Below are 26,120 nucleotides of genomic sequence, written 5' to 3'. Positions count from 1 at the left end.
TATTATTTTCATAGGTTAATTTAAAAATCCCCTTATTTATCAAAAATAAACGATTCTATAATTTATATTATTTATAAATATGAATATACACATTTCTTATTGGACAACTAAAGTCATAATATTATAATATAAAAATAACAATAGTTTAATTATCTTGTCATAAAATTATAATTTTCCCCTGACATCTCACCTCATCAGTATTAACTTACCCATTCATCTAACTATTCCTATATATACTGAAAATAGGGAAGCTAAATATGATTTGTTGTTTCACATCTTATTTTCGTATAAGAGAAACAACTAGATATTCCTGCTAGGATTAAATTAATTTAGTTCAGCAAGAAGATGAAACTACATTCTTGATGTAACATACATTCATTTGTAGTTTTTAAGATGCATGTTATTTTCATAACTTACATTAAAAAATTTAATTTAGATGTTATGAATAAGTCATAAACTTTAAACAATTTTTAATTAAGTCATTTTATTAATGATTTGTTTGAAAATGTTAACACTCAAGATTAACTAACATGTTATTAGTAGACAAATATCTATCTTCAATGTAATCCATGATTAATGGTTAGTATAAAAATTATGTAGAAACATATTTTTAGATCGTCAAAGATACAAATCTTTTCTTTTCACATTTCATCGTCGCCACCACTGTACGCATCATGGACCAGCATGTCATGTCATGGTGACACACATCAATGACCACTCACTTTACTCATTCCACACTCTCTCCATCTAGATGCTTGAAACATGATGTTAGGGTGTGTTTAGTAAGAAGTTGATGGTCTTGGATCCGTTTTTTAGGGACAAAGTCCAACTCATCTCTCACCAATAGTGTCTTTTCTCCTTTGTTATTCATGATTTTTTTTAGAATTTTTTTTTTTTGTCTTTAGTCATCTTCGGTACTCTAACCATCCATCTATATATGAGAATATACATGAGAAATCACTTTAGAAAAAAAATTATATTGTAGACTTGTGCAAAATAATTTAAATTATGATATAAGATTATTTTAAAATTAATATTGATAAGTGGTTGAAAATAAAGTACACTATAAAAAATAAAAAAATATAGTTTAGATTATGGAGGGAATTATTATTTTTATTTAAAATATTTATTTGTTCAAGCGAGATACAAGAGATAAAATAAATATCAACAATATCGTTAAAATATAAATATACATCAAAAATAACATTTAATTATTTTTATGTTAAGTTTGTATATTTTATTCTGTGCCTGATAAATGTCAACTTACTTCTTGTATGGAATTATGTATTCCTACATGTACTCTTACACTATATATATATATATATATATATATATAACCTATTTAAATTTATATATTGTTTTGATAAATTAATTTATAAATCTCCTTATTTATAAAAAATAAATAATTTTATAGTTTCTATTATTTACAAATATGAATATAAATATTAATGAAAAAAATATGGATGCATATATTTCTTATTAGACAAAAGTTATAATATTATAATATAAAAATAACAATAGTTTAACCATTTTTGTCCTCAAATGATAATTTGCGGGAACAATGTTAATATACCAATTTATTTACGCATTCCTATGTATAATAAAAACTCAGTCGAATGGCATTTCAAGTTAGTTACTTTCGTGAACATGTAACAATGATGACATGACAAGCAAGAAAAGCATATTTTTTTTTTGACAAATTAACAAACTAAGATTCACATGTTATTTACATGCAAGAAAAGAAGAGGAAACTAATTCCTAATGAAATTATCTAGTTTACTAAGAAGAGAAAACTAGATTCATGCTATAATGTACATTAATGTGCATTTTTTTTTGTAAGAATGCATGTTATTTTTATACTTTTCATTAAAAAAATATTAATGTAAATTTCATGAATAAGTCATCATATGTTCAAACAATTTCTTAAGTAAGTCATTTTATTAATGATTTATTTGAAGATGTTAACACTCAAAATTAGATAAAAAATTGAATTATTATCTGTAAAATAAATATCTCCAACATAATTTATTATTTATGGTAAAAAAAAAAAAAATCCTGTAAACCCTAAACATATCTCAGTTGAATCTAAAATAAGATGGCAACATAATTTACAGGATATCTGGAGTAACGGTTACTACTTTTATACATTGATAGGTTAAAAGGAATATTTGTTTCCATTAAATCTGGAAGTACTATTTATCATTAATTTATGATAAATAATATTTTGATTAAAATAAAATAAATCCTAATTTTATTATTAATCTCAAAAGTCAAAACATTACACTCAAACTATAATTTTAATAAAAATACAAAAAAAAAATAATTTTAAAATAGCAATTATTATGAAAAAGAAAAAGTAATTGATATGTACTAATTTTAACCAAATTTAAATTTTAATTAGCATAAACAATACAAATTTGACAGCTTTTTTTTCTCATTTTATATGTGATTTTTCTCCTTTTGTATTTTTCATTATCCATAAAAAATTTGAGAGAATTATACAATCAAATTTTGTCCTTATTAATATGTATAAATCTGAAATTGTTATAAAATTTATGATTGTTAAATTAAATAATCAATACACTTAACTAAAATGACATAAAATTTATGTTAATTTCATACTTTTGTATCTAGGTACAATCATTTAATTAACCAAATATTAGAAGATATTAAAAATATATTGAAAAAATATAATAGTGTTTTTATATTTAATTAAAATAACGTATATTTGACGTACAATGCATAAATTTTGCCATTTATAATTTAAAATGAAAATAATCATAATGAAATAAAATATAAATTTAAATATTCAATGTTAAATTATTGATTCATATCAGTCCAATTTATTTCAAATATTATTAATTATTAATGAAAAAAATTCATTCACAGATATAAAAATGTCTTAAACCTAAATCAACTTAATAATATCACTGTTGATCAATCAATACTTAACGTGAACTTAATATAATTCTGGAGCAAATGTGTACATATATTTAAATATTTTATTGACATAATTACTAATAAATATTTATTAAAATTTAAACTAAAAAAATTAATAATATATAAAAAATACTATTATAAATTATAAAATACGAATTTAATAACTAAACTAATAGTTAATATTAAAAAATTATACTGTAGATATATTTCAGTTAAATCAGAAAGTACTATTTATAAATAAATTATCTTCAAAATAATTTACAATAATAAAAATAATCCACGATTAATTGTTAAATTTAGAAAATTGTATTATAAACATATTTTAGTTAATCCTGAGAATAAGATGACAACCGATGAATTAGAAGGGATATTTGATTCCAGTAAGAATGGAATAACTTTTGATCATGTTGGTCTATAAAGGGAACAAATTCAAAATGCTTGATTACCAGAAACAAACAAAAAGCTGAAACATATTTTTGAAAAAATGACTATGCCTAGAGCAGGTAAACAAGGTTAACCGTAAACATCTTTTCTTCTTTTTCCCAAGGGGATGGAAAATTTCTGCATGACACGAAAATTATACAAAACACACACTATAAATAAAACATCTGTCAAGATTATCAGATATCAAATTTATGATCCAATAACAAATACGATCTCCTTAAGCAAGATTGAAATGTAGTTCAATTTGGTAATAAGTAGGCATCAAAAATTTAAAAACACAGATTACTCAGTACTTAACAGCAGCAAGAACATCAAGTTGGGAACCGAGCTTCTCTTCAGCAACCTTTTCAGCTTTCACCCTTAATTTGTTGAGTTGTTTCTTTCTCGCATAAACCAACTCTGCCTTCTCCTTTCTCTTCTTCTCCAGCTCCTGTGAGCAATAAAAACATCCGTGTCAACAAACACAAAAATTCCAACAATATAATTTTCATTCCCCTTTAAGGTTGAACAAGGAAAAACAACTTTCCAAGGGGGGTCAACCATATTCCCAAAATCCATATATTTTGCACAATCATAGTAGTAATAATAGATAAATAGCAAACAAATATATGGTCTTTCAAAATGAGCAATGAGATCATATTAGAATATGTTGTAGAAAATACACATTTGAAATATTAGGGAAACAAAAGCTCAGAAAGCAAGAACTTACCCTAATGGTATCATAGTAGCTCCATCCAACTTCAGGTGACAACCTGCCCAATACACAGTACTTGTGTCCTTTCTGAAGCCTCAACACCCTGATTCCATTTTTCATCAATTAGTTCAACATCCATAAGATAAACAAAAATCATGCCCTAAAAATACTAAGCTTTTCTACACCTTCATCCAATCACAAGCCACCATATATGAAAAGTTAATTTACTTCAACAATATCAACCTTACAAACCATACATGTACAATGAATGATTTCAAATAGGTTGCTAGTGTAGGCCTATCAAACTATATTAAAATTAAATATATTAGCATAAAAAAACAGTAGAAAAAGTCTTACTTGAGAGCATCAGGAACAACCATTCTCTTGGTCTTGTCATATGGAGGAGGGATTCCTTCATAAACCTTCAAACGAGCAAGAGCAGCTTCCCCACGCTTTGTCTTGTGTGGTATCATTCTACAAAAACCCAACAACAGATTAAAACACAAAAAGTTCCCAACTTTTTAAGAAATTGAACTAGGTTTTATACATGAGATGAAATAATAATAACAAAAAGTGACAGACAGACCCACGAACGGTGCGCCAGAAGATCTTGGCTGGGGCGCGGAAGTGGATAGGGCCATGGGAGGGTTTGGTGTTCATGCGTTTGCGGAGGAATCTCAAGTATTTCATCTTCTGCCTCACCAGACCGCCGGAGATGCAAATCTCTTCGCAGCGCACCACCGCAACCTTCTGCCCATTCAGAAGCTCTTTCGCCACGATGGACGCTAGCCGACCCAACATGTGGTGGCGAGCGTCCACCACCACTCGCTTTGCGCAGATTCCAGAACCTGACACCATCTTCTTCCCTTACACAAACTCCTTTTTGCTAGTTGATGGGCTGATGCTATAGGGTTTTAATTTGAGGTAGGTTGAAAATAAAATACTATACAAGCAAGATAAAAAAAATATAGTTTAGATAATTGAGAAAATTACCATATGTACTTCACTACTGAATAAATATGAAATATTTATTAATTTTATTAAATAAGTTAATAATTACCTTTAATAAAGTATCATTTTTTAGTTACATTTTTTTTATCTAACTGACCTCAATCCTTTGGGTTTGAGTACCCTCATACCAATTATATATTAGTATTTAAAATTATAAGATAAATATGCATAACTAACTCAAATAACAAGTAAAAACATTATATGTTAACTTTTTAATTAAATTCAATATGTTGATATAATATTTTAACGTGCACTACCATCATTTAAAAAAATGTTTTTAAAAATACCTCAAATATATGTTCAATTTTGTCTAGGGAGTAACTAAATTCATTAATAGAATTAACATACTGATAAATAATATTTTAGAGTGACTGCAATGGGATGAAAAAGTATGGAAGAACCAATTCCAAATTTCACATATTTTACCAAATATACTTACTTTACCCTTTTAGAAATTACAAAATGATAGGTGGCAGCTACGACACAACACAGCACAGTCCTAAGTTGTAAGAACACTTTCTCTTCTCTTTTCCCACTATTGTTCTGTTACTGTTTTTGCAGCAGCACTTCAATTCAATTCAATTAACGAACTGCAGCACTTACTTCTTCGCTTTTGCCTTTTTTTCTTCAACTGCTCTGTAACCGAAAACCACCCTTTGCCAGTTTTGAATCTTTTGTTTCTGGTTTTGGTTACAGTTTTTCCGAGCCTTGCTATTCATTATTGTCCTTCGAATCGGATTGGTAATCAGAAATTTATATATATATATATATATATATATATATATATATATATATATAAACTTGCACTTGCTAGCTTGATTTGAACTTCTTTCTTTGTATTATTGGTTGGTTATGCTTATGAGTCTTTGATTTTGAACCCTAATGTATTGGGTTAAGAATTGGAAATGGATACCGAGTGTGGATTTTGTCTTTGGTTTTGCTTGCAAGTTTTTAGTTACCTTCTTGGTAACTCGGTTAATTGTGAACATTGTCTGCATAATTAACATGGTATTCAGATGTGATTTTAGGAGATGTCTTCATAAAGCTCAATATGAGGAATAATGCCAAAAAAAATAATTTGAACATTGGATAGGTTAAACAACCCTTTTCCTTTATTTGTTGTTTTAATTAAATTTGATCATATCTGAAATGGATTAGTAGTTTATTTTGGTGCTTCCATTATATTCCAATCCAAAATCCTTGTGTTTGACCCCAAAATCCTATTCTTCGAGCTATAATTGATAGATGTTGCTAAAACAATTTGATATACAAATGAATTGTCTCATGCAGACCCTTTTAGTGGACTCTTCTCATAATCCATAGAATATGAAAATTGAATTACTTGTTATGCTCTCTACTCCCTTGGCTGCAGTAATAGGTGGTACAGTAAATGATTGATTATAAGTTTAGTGGGAGGTGCTGCAATCATACCTTAAAGGTGAAATTTGGAGACCATACCTTACCACAAGTCACATGGTTAAGTTATCTTGAGTTCTTCGTACAAAATGATGGAGAATTAAAGGGGAATGTAAACCCTAGGATTCAAACAAGGTGGATAGAATGGAAGTGCGCCTTAAGTGTTGTTTGTGATAGAAAGGCACCACTGAATCTTAAGGCAAAATTTTACCTCACAACCATAAGACCTGTGATGTTGTATGTAAAAGGGATTGAGTATTGGTGGTGAAAAAAACTAACAAGAGAATAAGCTCAATGTTGCAGAATGAGAATATTGCATTGGATGAGTGGGCATACAAGACAATATAGGATTAGGAATGAGTGCCCTTAAAGAAGTTAGGATAGCACCTACTGTCTAGTAAAATCTCACCTTAAGGTTGGGGCATGCATGGAGAAGATTGGTAGAAGCCTTAATTTTGAAAGTAGATTAGGTAGAAGGTAGCACTATCACGGGAGCTAGAGGGAGACTGAGAAAAATTATAGGTGAAAGAAGAGTTTATAGGTCAATAGTTTGTCTATGAACATGATTCACAATAAAACACTATTGTGTCATTTGATCCCTTTAGGATGTAGTCAATCCCACCTTGTAGGAAAAGGCTTGATTGTTGTTACACCTGGGCATACTAAATTAGCATGCATAAACATGTTTACTACATGGTCCCTATGGCTTTTGTTTATTTCTTTAATGTGGTTGTTCTGAAATTTTTTTTTAATCTGTATTTCTTATACTTATATGAGTAGAGCTAATGACCAATTATAATAATTATAGCAACTTGATGAATTGGTTGATCAGCATCAATTTTTTGTACATCTTTAAATTTTTGCCTGGCTCTATCCCTCTTCTGTGAACTCCATTCATCTTAGATATTAGTTGTCTCATTTTTGTTTGTTGGCTGCATCTATGTTTTTTAACATAGTATATCCAAAAGATAACACTTTTTTTTCATTTGAAGAAAAAGAAACTATAAATTGCATAGAGTACCAACTTCTGGTGATTTGCTTCATTTCTTTTCCCCTGATTCTGTTTTCTGTTCAAAGTATGTATGTGCAATACTCTTGGATTTTATTAACTATGTGTTCTGCTTCCAGATTTGGACACTGCATTGCATGTAAATCAGGAAATCATGACTACATCTACTCGTGACATCTCAGGTATTTACATAGAAATATCCTTTCCAATTTATCTTTAAGCTACCTTTTCAATTCATTATAAGTGGGTAACATTTATTTCTCAATAGTAAACAATTTATGTGAAAATTTCTTGTGTTTTGTTGTCTGATTTGGTCACCCATGTAAGAACATTTGTTCAACGGAAATGGGCACTTTGAAATGCATTCTAAATGCCATAGTTGTGATGATACTAGGGTGTTCCCTAGAAGTTATGTGCTACGGTGAAAGTTTTATTGAATTGCAGCTAGACTTGCAATGTTGAGTGGACTGAAATCTGGGTATTGAGCTGCAATCAAAATGGCACAAAAATCAGGAATGTTGTGATTGATGAATGGACAAAGGTGAGATGGAAAACCATTCAAGATGGCTTGGGAATGTAAGATGAATGGATGATGACCTACGTAGGTCCTGGTAAATGAGGAATTGCTGAATATGCCCCTTTAAAAAGAGATGATGAGACAAAAAAGAGACATGGTGGAAGACTATTTAGAAGGATGAGGGGTACTAGGGAGACCCACATATTGTTTTATTTCAAGCCTTAAACCTATTATTTTATATTTCATAAACTGAACTTTGGAACTTACATGTTCCAATTTTAGCTAGTCCCTTGTTAGCTTATTTGACATCCATTTTAATTTTGGCCAATTCATGCAATACTTACCATTCTGACCTGCAAAATCTACTACCATATTGTTTTTAATTTTCTGTTTGTTTATGAGTAAGAATGTCATCCTTGACAAATCTAATGTGAATCTGGAATCTATATTCTAAAAGATTATGGTTTGAAGGGCTAAGCTGTAATAATGTGCATAAAATAATGCTTATAAATATTTTCCTGAAACAATTGAAGCATAAATGTCTATTTGATGCTTTCTGTCTCTCACTGGAAGGTGCACCTGTGCAGGATGGAAAAGGGGTTTAAATTTGAATATCTTATTAGCATTCATCTAGAAATTGAAACATATTTGCTTTATCTAATTCCCTGGTAATAATTTGTTATTTTCTTGCTGTTCATCTGTTTTTTGTTTGGAAAAATGCCAGAGAAAATCATGTTAGTAAACAGTAAACTCCTAACATATATAAAAAGCTAATTGCAGGATGTACAGAAATTAACCCTAAATTCTATAATAACTTTGACTTTACAATGGGAAAGCCCATAAGTTACCTGTTTACTTTTACACTCCTTTGTATTACAACTTAGTAAAAAACTAAGAATAACTTTTTTTTTGCGGTTTAGAAAAACTAATGACACATATTATACTGTCTCTATTTATTAATATTAAGCAAATTGCAAATTCAGTTTTATCGGCTCTATTTTTACTTATGGTGTAGAATTCTTACTGGATTACTTTCTGGATTCCTTATGAAATAAAACTTGTGTTGTGTAGTATATGTTCTCAATTTTACAGTGTCTTTCTTGTTGTGCAATTTATCATTAATTAAATTCTGTTTATTTTCTCTCCTTTTTCTTCTCTTCTTTTTATTTAGCTATCTCAGTTTTTGTAATTGCTTTATTGAATAGCTGTCCTTCAGTGATTTTGAAAGACTGAAACTCATTAGTTTAAGATTGAAGGAATTTGAAACAACACACTCCTGTTCTGTATGTTCTGTACTCTGTAGAAGAGGAAGTTATCTTTTAACCAAAGTAGTGCATTAATAATAAATCTTCAAGATCCTAAATAAACCACTAACTCATACCCTCTCCCCCCAATAAAGCCTCACTTCATGCCCTAAAAAAATAAAAATAAGTAAATTACAAAGAAGAATTTATAAAAGCTCACTTTATTTGACAGATAAGGCATAAAAGTTCCATTCAAAGAATATCCCTTTTTCTTTCTGTTTCTTTCAAACTAAATATACTCAGCAGCCTCTGTTTCTCTTAAAACTTACAAACTGAACATACATCCCTTTCTAACTGACAGATTAAGCATAAAGTTCCATTCAAAGAATATACCTTTTTTTTCTCTCCGTTTCTGTCAAACTAAATATATTCAGCATCTTCTGTTTCTTTTAGAACTTACAAACTAAACATAGATCTGGAGTTTGTGTTCCAAGTGGAGTATATGCTTCTGCATTCTGGTTATGGTACAAGTGGAGTAGAAAATTATCTTTTGCTTATCGTGGCCCTTTATTTATTGGGTTGACATTCAATTATTTATCTTATGAATATATTTTTTTTGAGCTTGCCTGCCATGCTATCTAAAGTTGTGTTTTTCTTAAAGTGATGCATTTGACTAGTCCAACCACCCCCCAAAAACATGTACAGAAGTAATCTCTGAATCCTGAAGTTATTTACTATTTGGTGTCTAGATAATGAAGCTGATGAGCAGCAGCAGTCGGAACCACAAATGCAGCATTTATCTGCAAATGGAATTTCTCATGCAGGTATTGGTACTCAGAATGTTCAGTATGCAACACCTCCGCAGCTTGGAACTGGGCATGCTGTGGTATGAACTTCACATTATAATGGGCTGTCTTGTCATTGTCTTAGTAAACAAAATATGTTTCTTCAGTGGTTTGCATCCTTAGTGCTCTCATTGGAGCTGGTAATTAATTCAAAAAATGCTAAGGAACTTCATCAAACACTTCAATTTAAATTTTAAAAACTGCTTGCGCACTTAGTTTAGCCTGGGATGGGTTAAATAAAGACTTGTAATCTGACAAATAATGAAATTCTGTCTGAAGTTTTGATGTGTAAATAAGTTTCCTTAGAGGTTATGTTTGATGATGAACTTATTTTCTTGAAATAACCAGAGTTTCTTTGACCTGACAATTGAAGGTTATGAATGATTGCCTGAGCAAGTACTGGTGCCAGTTGTTATGTTGATGTAATATCAAAGAAGTAAGAAGTGGCTGCTCAGACTTGGTCAGGCAATTGAATACTTTCGTGCTCCCCTTCCCCTCCTGGATATTTTTATCTTGTTGCTACACTGATGTTGGTTTTTCTGTCCTGGCATATTTTAGAAGCTAAACTGTTTGAACTTCACAGATTTCTGTTGCTTTTGTATCTAATTGAAGGTACCACCCACTTACCCATATCCAGATCCATACTACAGAAGTATCTTTGCTCCCTATGATGCACAAACTTATCCCCCACAACCTTATGGTGGAAACCCAATGGTTCATTCTAATCTTTTGATGTTGATGTTTGCAATATTGTGGCCTCTTGTTATGATCCTCATTGTTGAATCATATCCTGTGCCAGGTCCACCTTCAGTTAATGGGAATTCAACAAGCAGGTGTTCCTTTGCCAACTGATACAGTTGAGGAGCCTGTGTTTGTCAATGCAAAACAGTATCATGGTATATTAAGACGCAGGCAGTCCCGTGCTAAAGCTGAATCAGAAAAAAAAGCTGCAAGGAATCGAAAGGTATATTTTGTTCTCACATTCCTCTTTAATGGTGTGAAAAGTTGATTAAGAAAAGTAATTACTGGAAATGGAAAATGAAGGGAAGAAGGTTCCTGGAAATTGTGTTGTTAGCTGCTAACTTTTTGTCTTTATGTTGATATTTTTTTGTGTGCCTCCATGAATTTATTTGACTCTCAAGTTACCATGCATCCTCTATGGGTTTATTTGATTTTTAAACAAATGTTTCAGCCATACTTGCATGAATCTCGACATTTGCATGCACTAAGAAGAGCAAGAGGATGTGGAGGTCGGTTTTTGAATTCAAAGAAAGATGAGAATCAACAGGATGAGGTAGCATCAACTGACGAATCACAGTCCAATATCAATCTCAATTCTGATAAAAATGAGCTTGCACCATCAGATAGAACATCCTAAAACTATAGAAATGGTGATGCTGTAGATTGCAGGGATCTGTTGTGTATATCTATATTGGGAGTCGAATCTCCAACCAACAGCATCCTCGTTCGGTCAGTACGTCATAGGTAAAAATAGATTTTGTGTAATAGGTATGTTAGGATGTTGCAAAATAAAACAAGTTAAATGTAGATTGAAGTGATATAACTAAATCTATCCCCGTTAGGGTCCTTTCTAGCCTTTGTATATGAGATTTTTATTGTGTGGGCTTTTCTTAGTTTATTTGGTGCCTCGGAGTCGGAGGGAAAGAAAATTTGGTTGGATTATATTTATTTAGCTTGTGAGAATTAACTGTTGTAGCTCTCTTTTGATTTGTTGTTATAAACGAGGATGATAAGTTTAAAGAAGGATTGGTTAAATTTCGCACAGTTGCAGATAGAAGGAAGAGGTTCACGGAAGAGGTTCACATTTCTTTAATAGATTATATTATGAATGGATCTTATTATTTTGGCTGTGAACTAAATCTGTGTCCATTATTTGTGCCATATGGGATTGTGAATCAACAGCCACCGGCTAAACTTTTAGATGTATTTTATTTCTGCGACACAACATTTCTCTTTTTCAAATACTTACCTCACAAGAATACTCAAAATGCTTTCGCCATTTTGACAAAAAAAAATGGGTTTACTAAAAATAGTTGCATTTGGCAACAAGTGCAATTCCGATGCAGATGTTTAAATTAGATTTTTTTAGGCAATTTAAAATATTATTTAGAATAAATGAGATTTGATATAGTTCTTATAAAAGTTGCTTTATTGTTCTATAAACAACTACCATTATAAAAAAAATCTAATTTTCAAGTCAAAATGTGAGTGTAGGGGGAAAACAATTAAGAACTCAGTCGACAATGAAAAAGAGAGCATTATAACAGTCTAAAATTTCCTTTAAGGTAAATTTAAAATAGGAGCTAGCCTCTCAATATCACTATGACTAAATCCATTTCATAATTCACACTAGTGCTACCCTAGAACGTTGTTATACTACAAAATCGTACACAAAAATCCACAAAGCACATACGTTGATCACAAACAAACAAACACAACAGATCAGCACATACAAAACAAAACCCATGGGTGAAAAGTATCAGAATAAATTATCTTTTGCCTTCGTTGATGACTTTAGTAAAGATACTGAATTTAAAAATATGAATACTGGTATTATAGTTATTGAATTGATTTTACCTACAAACTTCCATTAAACTTAGTAAAATCAACCAACTACATATCAATTCATTTCAAAATTAAAACCAATTTTAAAAAACAAAAGATGCAACACAATTCATAAAACATTGAAACTAAATTATGAAAAGGCAGAACATTCAGGCAGTCATAATAATATGCGACCAAAATACAGACAAAAAAACAGAGTATTATACTAATAATAAAATTCCAAAATCCAGAAACTAGAAAAAACGAAATGTAACCCTAAGCCTCAGCCTTCTGGTAAACATAGGTCAAACCACACTTGCCGCAATAGTGGCGATCGAAGTGGTTGGCCATGAAAGTCCCGGCGCCGCACTCGGCGTTGGGGCATTCCTTGCGGAGCCTCTGGACCTTGCCGGAGTCGTCGACCTTGTAGAACTGGAGGAGGGCGAGCTTGACTTTCTTGTGCTTGTGCTTGATCTTCTTGGGCTTGGTGTAGGTCTTCTTCTTGCGCTTCTTGGCGCCGCCGCGGAGGCGGAGGACGAGGTGAAGCGTGGACTCCTTCTGGATGTTGTAGTCGGCGAGGGTGCGGCCGTCCTCCAGCTGCTTACCGGCGAAGATCAGGCGCTGCTGGTCCGGCGGGATGCCCTCCTTGTCCTGGATCTTCGCCTTCACATTGTCGATTGTGTCCGATGACTCTACCTCTAGGGTTATCGTCTTCCCCGTTAGGGTTTTCACGAATATCTGCATTGTGGCTAGCTAGGGTTTCTCTCAGACCAAGGCCAAGAATTGTTGCTTCCGACATTTTAAAGGTGGCTTCGTTAGGTTTCTATGGGTTTTTGGGCCTATGTTTTGCTGGACTCAGCCCACTTTTCCCAGCTTAATATTATTATTATTAAGAAAAAAAATAATTACTAGTTTAGTTTTATACTACTACACTTGAACTAACTAACTCATAGGTTATTGATCAAAATTATAACTCATAGTGTTGGTGTAGTGATGTAAAATATGGTTACACTTATGTGTGAGGAAATAATTTATCTAGTGAAAAAAAAATTGTGTTTGATTTTTTTTCATGTGTAAAATTTTTTTGTACTGACATCGCATTACAAGCAAAAGATTATTATTTGATCAAATGAATTGGAAGACACTCGTGACCTCTTTGAGAAACAAAAATTTACTAAAGCCTGAGATTAGCAGAAAAGCCAAGAAAGGTATACTAGTTTAGTTTTCATATATACAATTTTTACAATTTAGTTTTTAGAAATGACTTGTTTTAGACTTTTATTTCTTATGCTACATTTTTTTAACTTGTTTTGATCTCTATATGTATGGATAGTTGGAACTGAAATAAATTAAAAAGTTTATATGCAGCCTGCAGGAATTAAAATGAGAAGTTTTTAAATAGAGATTGGAATGTCAAAAATAAATATGTAGAGATCAAATGAATAATTAAAATCTAATTATATAATATAATGTTTTATTTAAAAATATTAATTAAATTGTTTTATTAAGAAATTAGTTAGTTGGATTTTGTGAACTTTGGGCAACTAAGTAGGTGAGTTGGATTTTGTGAACTTTCATATTCTATTGCAAACTTCCACAGGCCAATCTGAAAATAATAAATATTAACTTTTATTTATATTAATAAAACTCAATATCATGCCAAAAATATTATAATTTAATGATTAAAGATATTTTCTTGTTGTAAGGATTTTCGTATTATTCAATATTGTAGTCATTACAAACATGGATATTTATTTAGATGTTAGTAATTATTTGTTTTAAATAATATACAGTACTTTCAACGTTAATTAATGAAATCCTCAAAATAGAGAACACAACTAAGTTCCCCGCACAACAACACTTCGGCTATTGCTTCTTACACTTCTCATGTTGTTTCCTGCACTTTATTTTTTTCTTCTAGAAAGTCCATTATGGAATGTAAAATTACATTCCAGAATGTACTTCCTTTTTTACTTCCGAAATAACCATCGTGAAAGGTTAAAAAATATTCCGAAAAGAGTGTAGAAAGCAACATGGGAGTGCACGAAGTAGTAGCCCAACATTTTTAAGTTTCGCGGGGCATTTTACTCTGTGATCCATTTTCATTCAGTTGGAGTTGGGCTCTGGCTCAGCCTTTAGTTTATTTAAGCCTGCCCAAGTTGGCCTTAAGTTTCCCACCATCCAATTTCTTTTGCCATTAAATAAAACGAAACTAAAAAAAATGCATTCGTGCTATTTGAAAAAAAAGGAGTAAACTTTGCGGGAGTAAATTCCTATTTTTTTTTTTATAATAATATAGAAAAAGTAAATAAAAATTTAAGAATAATCACTATGAGAGTACTTCTTGTTTAGTCATCGGGAAACTTTGACACATCTTAATTGTGATAGCTTAGTGATATAAAATTTAATATTATAAAAAATTTACTATCAACTTACAAAATGTTTTTTTTTTTACCAAAAGAACTACGTAATTTGATTCTCCATCACACCTAAAAATACTGAGAAGCAAGGGCAATATCTTGTTGAGCTAAAAGAAATATTTTCAAAATATTCTCCTTCTCCACATTCAACAAATGATTAAAATAATAAAGAATAAAGCTTTTTAGTAAAAATTTAAATAAAAATAATACACTTATAATGATAACAATAATAATAATAATAATAATAATAATAATAATAATAATTTGTTAATTCAGTAACTTGATAAGCAAAAAAGGGAAAGACAATTTTATTTTACCCATTAGGTTAAAAGGGTAACCATCTTTATCATAAACGTTGGCAGTGTCAACACTTTCTGCACGCATAATCGAATTCTGAATTCGTATTTAGGTTCAATACCGTGTTTAGGAATTTTTTTTATAGAAAAATAGACAAAAACGTAAATAAAAATATGAAATCACATTGCTTCAACCGTTTTTTGCTTATATAGTTATTGTTGAAGCTATTCATGGATTTGGTTTTACTCGTAAACAAGAAATTGAATGAAGTCAGAGAAGTGATTCGTTCCTATTATTGCTGAACATTTTCAATGATTTGACTCTTCAGCTATATATGTGTCATTCGATCAAATATGATTATATATCTTCAATGGCAAATGAGGGTTGTCAAAATTTAGAAGACCACTGTTTTGGCTTCTTTTCTTTTACCCAAGCAATGTCTCACAAGCAATCATAAAAATTTTGGCTAAAACTCTCAACGTTGTTGGGATTTGTCTTATTGCTGCAAAACTACTTGTTTTTTTTTTTTTTCTCTCACTCTTTTCACTTTTTATTTACTAGAAGTTTTTGGATAATGGGTTGAGAAGTGTTAACTTGTTATTTGTCCTTTTCTATGTGTGATTTTATTCGTTATCTCAATAATAATGATAATGATGCATAAAGTTAACATGACTATATATTAAAGAATTTTTTTAATGTGTTTAGTTTGATTATTATACTATACATTAAAACAGTCAAATAAATATAGAATGAATCACATTTTTTTATAAATACTTACAATAATATTTTACCATAGCTCATTTTTTTAATTAATTTTTCAATATTATATCAGTCATTGTTTTATCTTATAATTTCTCCTTCTTTTTATATTTCTCTTAATTATAAAAATAGTTGTAAGAAAAAAAATTATAATAGAATTAAAGTAAGATGTATTCTCCTTCCTCTTAAATTTTATATCACAAAGAGGAAAGCAATATATGATAATTTTTCTTTAGGTTGTGAAATCAATATTTAAGATTTTAAGTTTTAATATAACCCCAAAACTAGGAATTCACAGCTAAATAACAGGGGAAGTGTCTGTGTTTGGAGTCATGTTTCACCTATTATTTTACAAAGGCCATTTTTTTTTCAACAAAACTTACGTACAATTTCTTAAGTGTTTGGAGTCATCTTCAACTAGAATTAAAATTTTACCTCGACCATTTACGTAAGTCGTTAATGTAAATTTTTAGTACAAACATTATTGAAATAAAACTCGAACTCTAATTAAAAAAACAACCCAAATACTGTAATATCTAAAGAAAAGAACTGTAATTATGTTTTCTCCTTTACCTTCTACGAAATGTATTTTCCCAATAACAAATGCACCATTTTTGGGGCTAGCAAGTCTATCCCACCCTTGAAAGCATTTTGCCTCAGTTAAATGCAAGTCTTGTCGTACCAATTAAACTAACAACATTTCTGCAGCAATTTCAGCCTGTTATATTTGCAAGTTGACAAGAAACAAAGTTAGGAGCAAATTACCAAAAGTGAGTACACATAAAAACATCTTAGGGAATCTTATTCAGAAATGTAATTATGCTTTTGACCTCAACAACTTATCAATCATTTTCAGGCCAGAATTTGAACAACAAAGAACCAGCTGAAAAGTTTACATTCATAACTTTTTTTTTTTTGACATATGAATTGATAAGGGTTGGAATTTTCTGACTCTTTGAATTCCTCAAATAGCGTAGTGGTCTCTCGTGCGGTTCACTGTATTGAGAAAACTCCATAATTTGCCGCTAATAAATTTACAATTTCTGAAGATTATGAGCAAGAAAAAAAAAGTAGGTTCTTTTCTGGACACTATGACTAGACTCAACTTATTAATTGATATTGATCAACTATGAAGTTGCATGACATGTAAAACAACCCCCTTCCCCAAAACAAAAAGAAGAAAAAGATTTGGCTATGGTAAATAAAATAGTAGTAACATTTTACTAGAACGCAATATTATAAATAATTTAACGTACTGTGGAATGTTTTTAAGAATTTGATTAAAAAATTAAAAAGAAAATATTTTTTTGTATAAATAATAGGAGAGATTATGGACAATATAATTTTTTTGTCTTCTAATAAAAATATTTCTATCTTAAATTTCTTAATCAATATTTTTAGCACACTGATTAATATTCGCCATTAATTTATAATTTGATGTGTAGATATTAAGCCAAAATTTCAATGTTAAGTTAGTATTTATTTTAAAATATTTTTATTTTGATCATTTATTTTAATTTTATGATTAAAATTAGTTATTTTCATTTTCACATAAATATATATATATATATATATATATATAGAAAGTACCAAAAAAATATTCAAAATCTACATAGTATAATCTAATATAGAATATAGATTATCGCTTACGAATTTTATACGTGTTCTGTACTTCCGGTAACTTACCAATATTCACGAAAAATTTAATAATAAATGAGATTTAATTTCATTGACAATTTCAAATGTTCAAATGAAAGAAACCATGTTGAGCATTTGAAGTAGAATAAAGCATTATTTTATTGTTTATTTTTCATTTTATGCAGCATTGTTAATCTATATTGACACACAAAAAGAAAGTGATTATCTAGAAAACAAGAAGTTGGGTTTATTGGTTGTTTAATTATATTTTTAGTTTCTTTTATTTTAAATTGTATTAATTTTTAAAAACAATTCAAACAAAATAAGTTTTTATTTTTAAAAATTAATACATTTAGTACTTTCATCAAATGTTTTATTTTAAATCCTTCGAAATCTATTCAAATACATGACGATTTATGATGAATTTGAAATATGAAGCAATTTTTAAAGTTTTCAAGATACAAATTTAGTGAAAATTTAATAAATTGTGAAGGATTTAATAAGGTGTGATATTAAAGTTTGCATGGGAAGAAATTTAGATGTTTTCTCTTACGAAATTTGAATATTTAGTTTGCCATTTTTTAGTGAAAAAGATTTTAAACAATATAATAACTTCTTATTGTGAAAATTATCAATAGAAAATAAGAAATTTAAAATTTTAAGTTAAAGAAAAAATCTTAATTATAACAACCAAAAATTAAGAGATAAAATTTGCTCAAAATGATTATTAAGCGACTAATTAATTATATTATAATAGAGGGATTAAACGTATTTGTAATTAAACCTTATTGAAAAATTTGAGGGAATAAACTTTAAGTCTCACCCATTTGTTTGTATGGTGTTCACCCTTTTTGTTATTATGTGAAACTTCATCTCACACTTTATTCTAATAATCTCTAATTTAAGTGTGGGTTTCTTTCACATGATAGTCTCACCCATGAGCGAATGCTATTTTCGATGCGAGTATTTGATGGTGGTCCTTAGAGCTTTATGACTATCCTCACGCTATCTAGCCATTATCGTCAACATGCTCTAATATCTTACTACTGTAACACCCGCGAGAAAGAGAAAGACTTTTCAACATAAGAGATTCATATGTTCATGGATCCACAATTGTCATTTACTCATCTAAGTCGATCATCGGGTTTGATATCAATTATTGTGCAATCGAAGGGGTAAACATTTGAGAGATTTACACCAATGGATTATGGACCAAACATATAAGTAAATTAATATCACACATTAACTTCAATCTTTAATGCTCAGGTTTATGAGTTTTATCTTTACTTTATTCAAATTTCGCATTCCTACACAATGTGAGATTTCACCTCACACTTATATTCAAATAATTTTTTCCTCAAGTATGAGTCTTTCCCGGAGTAAAAGTCATTTTCATCCATGATTATTGAATGGTGACCATTAGAGTTTTAATCATAATTAAAAGTATCACAATAAATATATTAGAAAAGACTCCTCTAAAGTGCAACCATATTGACCCTTTACTATATTAATGATTTAGATTTAAGTTTAATAAGTGTATGTTTGGAATCGCGTTAGTTTTAATTGGACGCGCGTTAATATTGGTCAAACATGAATATTGATGTTGACCAAGATGTTTGAATTCCGCATGATAATTGATTATGTTCGGGAGACATGCGTTCATGTTGAAGCTGTTCAAAGTAGCTTATAGATCCAACAAAATCAATTTTTGTGAATATTTTTTATTATTTTCGATTTTATCCTTCTTTCTTTTGTTTTTGAATAGTCAACAATGGTAATATATTTTTATTTTAACATTTATACCTTTTATCACCAACCTATTCATGTACTAAATATTCTTTCACTAATAAATATAAAAATAAGTTATTATTAGGAAACGTGCTACACTTTATTCCAAAAAAAGAATAGTAACTTAAATTTTATTGTGCAAAAAATATGATATAAATTTAATTATTTATTTTTAAATTATTAATATATATATATATATATATATGTATATATATATATATATATATATATTTCAATTTTTATGTATCTAATACAAAATATCTCCAATTATGTTTTATTTTTAACTATTTAAAATATGTTTAATACAAAATACTTTTCCAAACAATTAATATCCATTTTAGTAATTTATATATTTAAAAATTGATTTTGAGAATAAGTTTCCAAATAATATTAAATGTGAAAATCAATTTTCAGATACAAGTATCCAAACAAAAATCACTTTTCTTTAAAATCAATTTTATAGAATCAAGTTAATTTAGAATTAATTCTACAAACGCATATCTAAACACTCACTAAAATTAAAATAAAAAACACTTTATGTATCTTGCACTCCAATTTTCACATTCATCATCTGTGTTCTTTGAGGAAAATTGATTTGCATAGCAGGCACGCAAGGCTTAATCTAACAACAATGGAAAAATAATTATCAGTACTAGTACTCTTAATATTGTCTTTTTTGAACTCTTGCCCTTGTTAGTCTATTTTTGTTTTTGGAAAGAGAAAATAGGAGTGACAATTATTGAAAATGCTCCAGTTGAAAGTATTTTCATATTTAAGAGCAATAAAATTAATTAATTGGATAATTACTTCTCCTTTTCAAGAACAAATCAGAGTAGAAAATCCTGCGTGTCTGTATTGAGAGAAACAATAAATATCAGAAAGCCAAAATATTCATGGCTTAAGGTTAACACGTAATTCTGACAGAACTCGTGAAAAAAAGTGTAACTCATTACTTTTAATTTGCATGTACTTCCCTTGATGTTTGAAATCATAGTTCAATTATACCGAATATTTTTTTTTATTTTTTATTTCCTAAACTAATAACAATCCGGATGAGATATTAGAAAGCTCTTCTCATTGTTGTATGATTTAGTACCAAACATAAAGAAGAAGATCGGAGAGCGCAGGGCATGAAACCATAAATTGTTTTTTTGTTTTCATTTTAAATGATATATTTCAATTAAAATTAAATTAAAAATATCTGAACCATTAATATAATTAAGGGTTAAGATCATTGTACTTCACCCTCTAAAGTGCAAGGGGAGCCTTTTCCAAAAATATTATATATTAATATAGAAGAATATTAAACGTAAGATTGTTTTTCGTAAAAAAAAAGTGCATTTGGTTTCGACCAAAAAGAAAAAAGAAAAGAAAATTAGTGGTTAGGCATTCTCTGGTGAGTATAGGCCTAACAGTGGCGTATCATTTTCATGTTCAATTTCTTTTGGAATTTTTTCTTCTTCATGCCAAGTCAACACCCGAAAAATCGAAGTATCCATCTATTGGCGTGTAGCTTTGTGGTTCGTTGAAAATTGAAACCTTCCCAAACCGCAGAAGTATGGATTTATTGGATGTTTAAGTCAAAAAAGAAAAGAAAAAAAAAATCTATTGAAACTTATGTTTAGGGTTAGGATATGCCCGCTAGACTTGCCAAATTAATCAGAAATATTCAAGAAGGAAAGGATTTTTGTTACATATGGATCAAACACTTATCATTTCATCGAAAGGTCTTTTGTTGTGTCGAAGGATCTTTTCGAGTGATTTCTTGCCTAGGTCTCTAATGCATTTGAATTTAAAAGAGCGAAAGATGTCTATAAAAGATACTTCAACACTCAAGTAAGGATTCAATTCAAAACTGTTGATGATATATAGTGAATACTCGACAATGAATTAGTTCTCTTACCTAAGGGTTCACCCCTTTTTATATTCATCTTGCTGGGCCCTCTTAATCTTGCTTAGGTATTTCAAATTAAGTAATTACCCTTAAGTGAGTTTATTGGCAATAATCATGGTCGAACTATACACGTCATTTGTATATGTTGAAAGTCAAGATGTGTTATACGAAATATGTGGATATGTGGGCGAGAAGACACTCAGTTTGGATACATTAGGTGTCTTGGAAATAATATAAGTCTCACATTGGTTGTCTCATTTCTTGGAGTGTAACTTATATATCTAATTTACTTTATCTGGTATAGAAAATATTTATTTATTTTCCATTTAAATAGACTTCTTCAATTGAAATGCAGGTGTTTTAGAAAACATCTTCCAATCAAGTTCAAGTTGATGTTCAAGCAAAAATTAATTTTATATTGACTAGTTATGTAGACATGTGGATTTGAAAAAAAAATGAAAATATTGTCTATAATTTTCTATTGAGCATTAACTAAAAATAAAAACTGCACCCAAATTAAATTTTTGTGTAAGAAAATATTTAAAATACACAATTTTATTATCTAACTTCTTTTTTATTGTTTTTATTTCTTTCTTTTCTATCATGTTCATATATTATATTTGTCTTTTTCTTTCTCACTTTATTTCTCTCTTCTTTTTACTTTAATCCACTTTGAAATATAATAGATAATTATGATTGCCTTATTGCACAATGTATTGGTAGCTCCTTGAAAAATTATTAGATGATTCTAAACTATATAATCCCTAATTAATCATTATATGGCATATAATCAAGTGTCATTAATGTTTTTTTGTTAATTAAGAACTAAAATACTTGTCATGTAAAAATCGGTTAAAACCATGAACATTTGGAGACTCCATTGAACTTGATGTCATTATTGATATATTCTAATAAGGTCTTAAATAAGTTAAATGAAACAATAAAAACAACAAGCTCATATTTCACGAACCTCTTCATAACAAACTCATCAAGACATTTTTTCTCAAAATAACCTATGTATGTCTCAAACACCATTCTTAATTGAGTCACATTACTAACAAAATACTATTTTTTTTATTATGATATTTTGAGCGTATTAATCAATCTTACACATTTTTGGTAGTAGTAATAAAAACAATAACAAAAATTAATGAGCCCTTGGTAGACATTTTGTGCTTGCAGTTAATCACCATTTTTCTTGGAATGTGTTAACTACCTTATCACTAAGATCTTTAAGATCCTTTTTTATATCATAAATGTTAATTGTTAGTTTTTGTTAGTGTGATGGTTAAACCCACAACCTTTCTCTCATCCTTTCTCCTTTCAACACCAAGTCAATTTTATAACTCCAAAACTTTTAAGATCCTATATCTTTGTTGTGAACAAAGCTAAAATGTATACATCAACAAAATTTCTTTTGTGAGATGAAAACTTCGATCATGTGCTCATACTTCATAAAAACCCTTCATAACTTCTTTGATTCGATGTTCTCACTTAGCGCACAAGACAAACCCAATGTGTCTTCTCGCTTAGCGGCCAGCTCATGCTTAACACAAAGAAGGCCCACAAGAAAGTCCAAAAGGCACGCTTAGCGTGAATCCCGCTTGATCACCATCATACTCGTTAAGCTCAAAAGGTTCGCTTAGCGAAAGGTCGCGTGAATTTTAAGCTACCTTAGGCCTATAAAAGGAGTATGAAGCAAAGAAAAAAAAACACATAGACTAAGAGCTATCTAATGAATACATCCTAAATCTGAGTATCTCAAATAGGAGAAACCATTTTTTTTATGTCCATTATCCTCTTCTCTTCCTTTATTCATCTTTTTCCTTCTTTTATCTATGTCAACCCTTAAAGTGTAAAATCTCTCATGGCAATGAGAGGCTAAATCCCATTATTGGGAGCTTGACAAACCAATTCTTGTAATGTAATCTAGTTTTTATTGCTCTTCTTTGGGCTTCATTGTTTATTGATTATGGCCTAATCACCCATACTCATGTACTGCTTAGGGGGTAATGCATTGAATAATTATTTTATAAGAACTGGGAAATGACATCTAAATGAAATCATTGCTAGACATAGAGTGATATTTGTTTAGCCTATTTTTTCCATCTTTAATCTTAATATAATTTATTATTTTTATCTTTGTAAATAAATTTGGGATAGAAAAATAGATAAATTAGGCTCTTCATGCGGAAAACCAAAGATAGAGTGTCATAGTAAATATGGATGGAAATTGAAATAACATTAGATAGAAAAAATTATTAGCATTGCATCACAAGTAGTTTTGGTATGCTAGGTTCTAACACATTTGCATTATGAATTCACATTTAAGCATTCAAACACATTATCATCATCTTTATCTTCTATCTTTATCATATTTTATTTTAAATTTTTATATCATCTTCTACCTCTCTTTATCTTCTATTTTAAATTTCTTAACTTTTACTTTCTTTAAATTTTACATCTATAATTTCTCATCTCTTTTACTCTTCTCTTGCCTAAAAATTAAGATATACACCAACTCAAGTACGAACAAAGTTGTTATGGATTTAACACTCAGACTTCCAAATAACTTTACTACTTGTGACAATTTAGTATATTTGTCAATGAATTAACAATCAATATTTAATATAACTTATATCACAATAGAATTATTTAAAATATATCATAATATAACTTATATCTCTAAACATAGTTATTTGTTACAATTTTAAATTATAAGAATTTATTTATTTAGTATAAATTAATATTAGTTACATATTTATAATTTCATCCATTCCGTATACACATAGATTATTATATCTTATGTTGAACGGTCAAAAGTTAAAAGATAAGTGCAATAAAAAATTATTGATTTTTCAATTCGAAAACAAATAATGCAAATAATTTATTAACGAGACTAATAATCATTAATTAACTAACTTTTAATGTTAATTATCTGTATACATATACAACTAAAGTTTGTAGCACACTGTACAAAAGATTTAGTTCAGGATGGGTGAGTTTTTATAAATTATTTTATATTTATCTTTGATTTCTATGAATTAAAAAAAAGTTCAGCATTTAAATTAGCCAGCAAAGCCCATGAATGGTTAAGTCTATTAAAAATGTAGACTAAGGCATGATTCCTAATTTGCGTATATAAAAATGGCTTTATTGATTGTAAAACATATCTTGATGATTTTTACATTTTTAAAGAAATTAATTTTTTTTGGTGCAAAAGAAATTAATCTCTAACAATTAACTAAGTATCCTTACCAATGTGATTTAGCTTAATTAGGTTGTTGAGAGTTATTGTAAGTTCTTTATGACCTGAGTTCATTTTTTATGGATGAAAAAAACTAAAAAGTACCCATGAAGTAAACTACAATTAAATAACTACTATAGTACATTAAAATATATAGATAATAATGTAAAGTGCAGAATCAATGCATGCATGGCGAATTGGTGTGGTGATACATGATAGCCAAGTTGGAAGACTTGAAAATAATGTATGCTCACATAAATGTATCCATGAGACTCTTATGATCGAGAGGAATATTTGATCCCTTTTGTAAAGTATAATTAATTAGCAATTAAAATTCATATAGTATATACTTAAATACCACTACTAATGATAACGATTACAAATGATATCTTGCCATAATTAGTTGCAAAAGACATTAGATTTTCACTCACATGAGCATCCTATCATGTTCCTTTTCTTTATCCAAGCAGCTACACACCTTTACACCTCCTATCATGCATGGACCCTCTCAAGAAAACAAGAAGAGAGAGAGAGATGTAAAATGGAAGCAAAGGCATGCACACAATTCTAGAGTGAGAGTGGTGGTGGTGGGGTCTTGTTGCAAGTGAGTCCATGACACTCTTTTGGTGCATGTAAGGAAAGGAAAAAAGGTTCATCACCCTCAACACCAAGGATTAACCCTTTTGGGTCCCCGCATGGGACTGGAAGGAATTGAAAGGGACCTCCACCTTTCTTTGTTTTAATTTTCTTTTATTAATAACAAAATCACGCAATGTAATATGGAAAACAAAGGCCAGTGGACCTGTCCCAATGGCGGGGTCTCATTGTCCCAAATCTCTTCCTCTTCCAAAAGGAAAAGCTATAGGCATAGAGGGGGACTCCATGATCATCACACATAGCAAAGGGAGACAAAAAAACACAAGTAAGTTTGTGTATAGCCAGCCAACCATTGACTCCTCTTTGAGTCCCCATTTCAAGTCCATTAATTATATTAAATATTTACAATAGATTATGATATAACAATAATATTATAAATAATAAAGAAATATAATAATATATTTCGTTGATTCGAGTGAAACTGAATTTAATACAATGAGATTTCGAATTTAAACTTAATAGATGGAAAAAAAATATATGATTGCAAAAAAAAGATTCCATTAAAGATGACAAATTAGATTTTTTTGATAAAAATCTGCCATTAGTAAAAGTGATAAATATCTTAAAATAATAGTTGGATAACAAATATGATAAATAATGTGGTAAGAGGGAAAGAGAGGGAGGGAACAAGCTAGGGCTACCAGATACCACTTCAAACCAAATGGGAAAGTTTTTGCTAAGCTTTAATTTGGATCATTGGATGCTTTATTTGAAGACTTAAAGGCTTTATGTAAA

The 26,120-nt window shown here is 29.5% G+C and overlaps 3 protein-coding genes across 6 annotated transcripts; 1 reads left to right on the top strand and 2 right to left on the bottom strand.

The window, feature by feature from the left end:
- Positions 1–3,536: 3,536 nt before the first annotated feature.
- Positions 3,537–5,028, bottom strand: LOC100808497 (60S ribosomal protein L13a-4). The gene is made up of 4 exons (XM_003546209.5): positions 4,665–5,028; positions 4,436–4,552; positions 4,094–4,181; positions 3,537–3,814 (listed from the first exon to the last, which is right to left on the bottom strand). Exons 1-4 carry the CDS (start codon positions 4,934–4,936, stop codon positions 3,671–3,673), a joined length of 621 nt encoding a protein of 206 aa, XP_003546257.1. The 5' UTR covers positions 4,937–5,028; the 3' UTR covers positions 3,537–3,670.
- A 412-nt stretch (positions 5,029–5,440) lies between these two features.
- On the top strand, positions 5,441–11,884 carry NF-YA16 (nuclear transcription factor Y subunit A-16). 4 transcript variants are annotated; one of them, XM_003546210.5, is made up of 6 exons: positions 5,441–5,595; positions 7,634–7,696; positions 10,025–10,161; positions 10,733–10,834; positions 10,920–11,084; positions 11,313–11,884. In XM_003546210.5, the coding sequence occupies exons 2-6, from the start codon at positions 7,669–7,671 to the stop codon at positions 11,496–11,498; spliced, it is 618 nt and encodes a 205-aa protein (XP_003546258.1). In that variant the 5' UTR covers positions 5,441–5,595; positions 7,634–7,668; the 3' UTR covers positions 11,499–11,884. The 4 variants fall into 4 exon arrangements, with proteins under 4 accessions (XP_003546258.1, XP_006597658.1, XP_003546259.1 ...); XM_006597595.4 differs by having other exon boundaries at positions 5,508–5,595; positions 10,025–10,099; XM_003546211.4 differs by having other exon boundaries at positions 5,580–5,830.
- Positions 11,885–12,699: 815 nt separating this feature from the next.
- On the bottom strand, positions 12,700–13,466 carry LOC100527854 (ubiquitin-40S ribosomal protein S27a). Its single transcript, NM_001251554.3, has one exon. The coding sequence runs from the start codon at positions 13,427–13,429 to the stop codon at positions 12,962–12,964; it is 468 nt and encodes a 155-aa protein (NP_001238483.2). The 5' UTR covers positions 13,430–13,466; the 3' UTR covers positions 12,700–12,961.
- Positions 13,467–26,120: the final 12,654 nt, after the last annotated feature.

Source organism: Glycine max, chromosome 15 (genome assembly GCF_000004515.6).
Source record: "Glycine max cultivar Williams 82 chromosome 15, Glycine_max_v4.0, whole genome shotgun sequence".
In the NCBI taxonomy this organism is placed as follows: Eukaryota; Viridiplantae; Streptophyta; class Magnoliopsida; order Fabales; family Fabaceae; genus Glycine; species Glycine max.
This window is presented reverse-complemented; position numbering and strand designations above follow the sequence as displayed.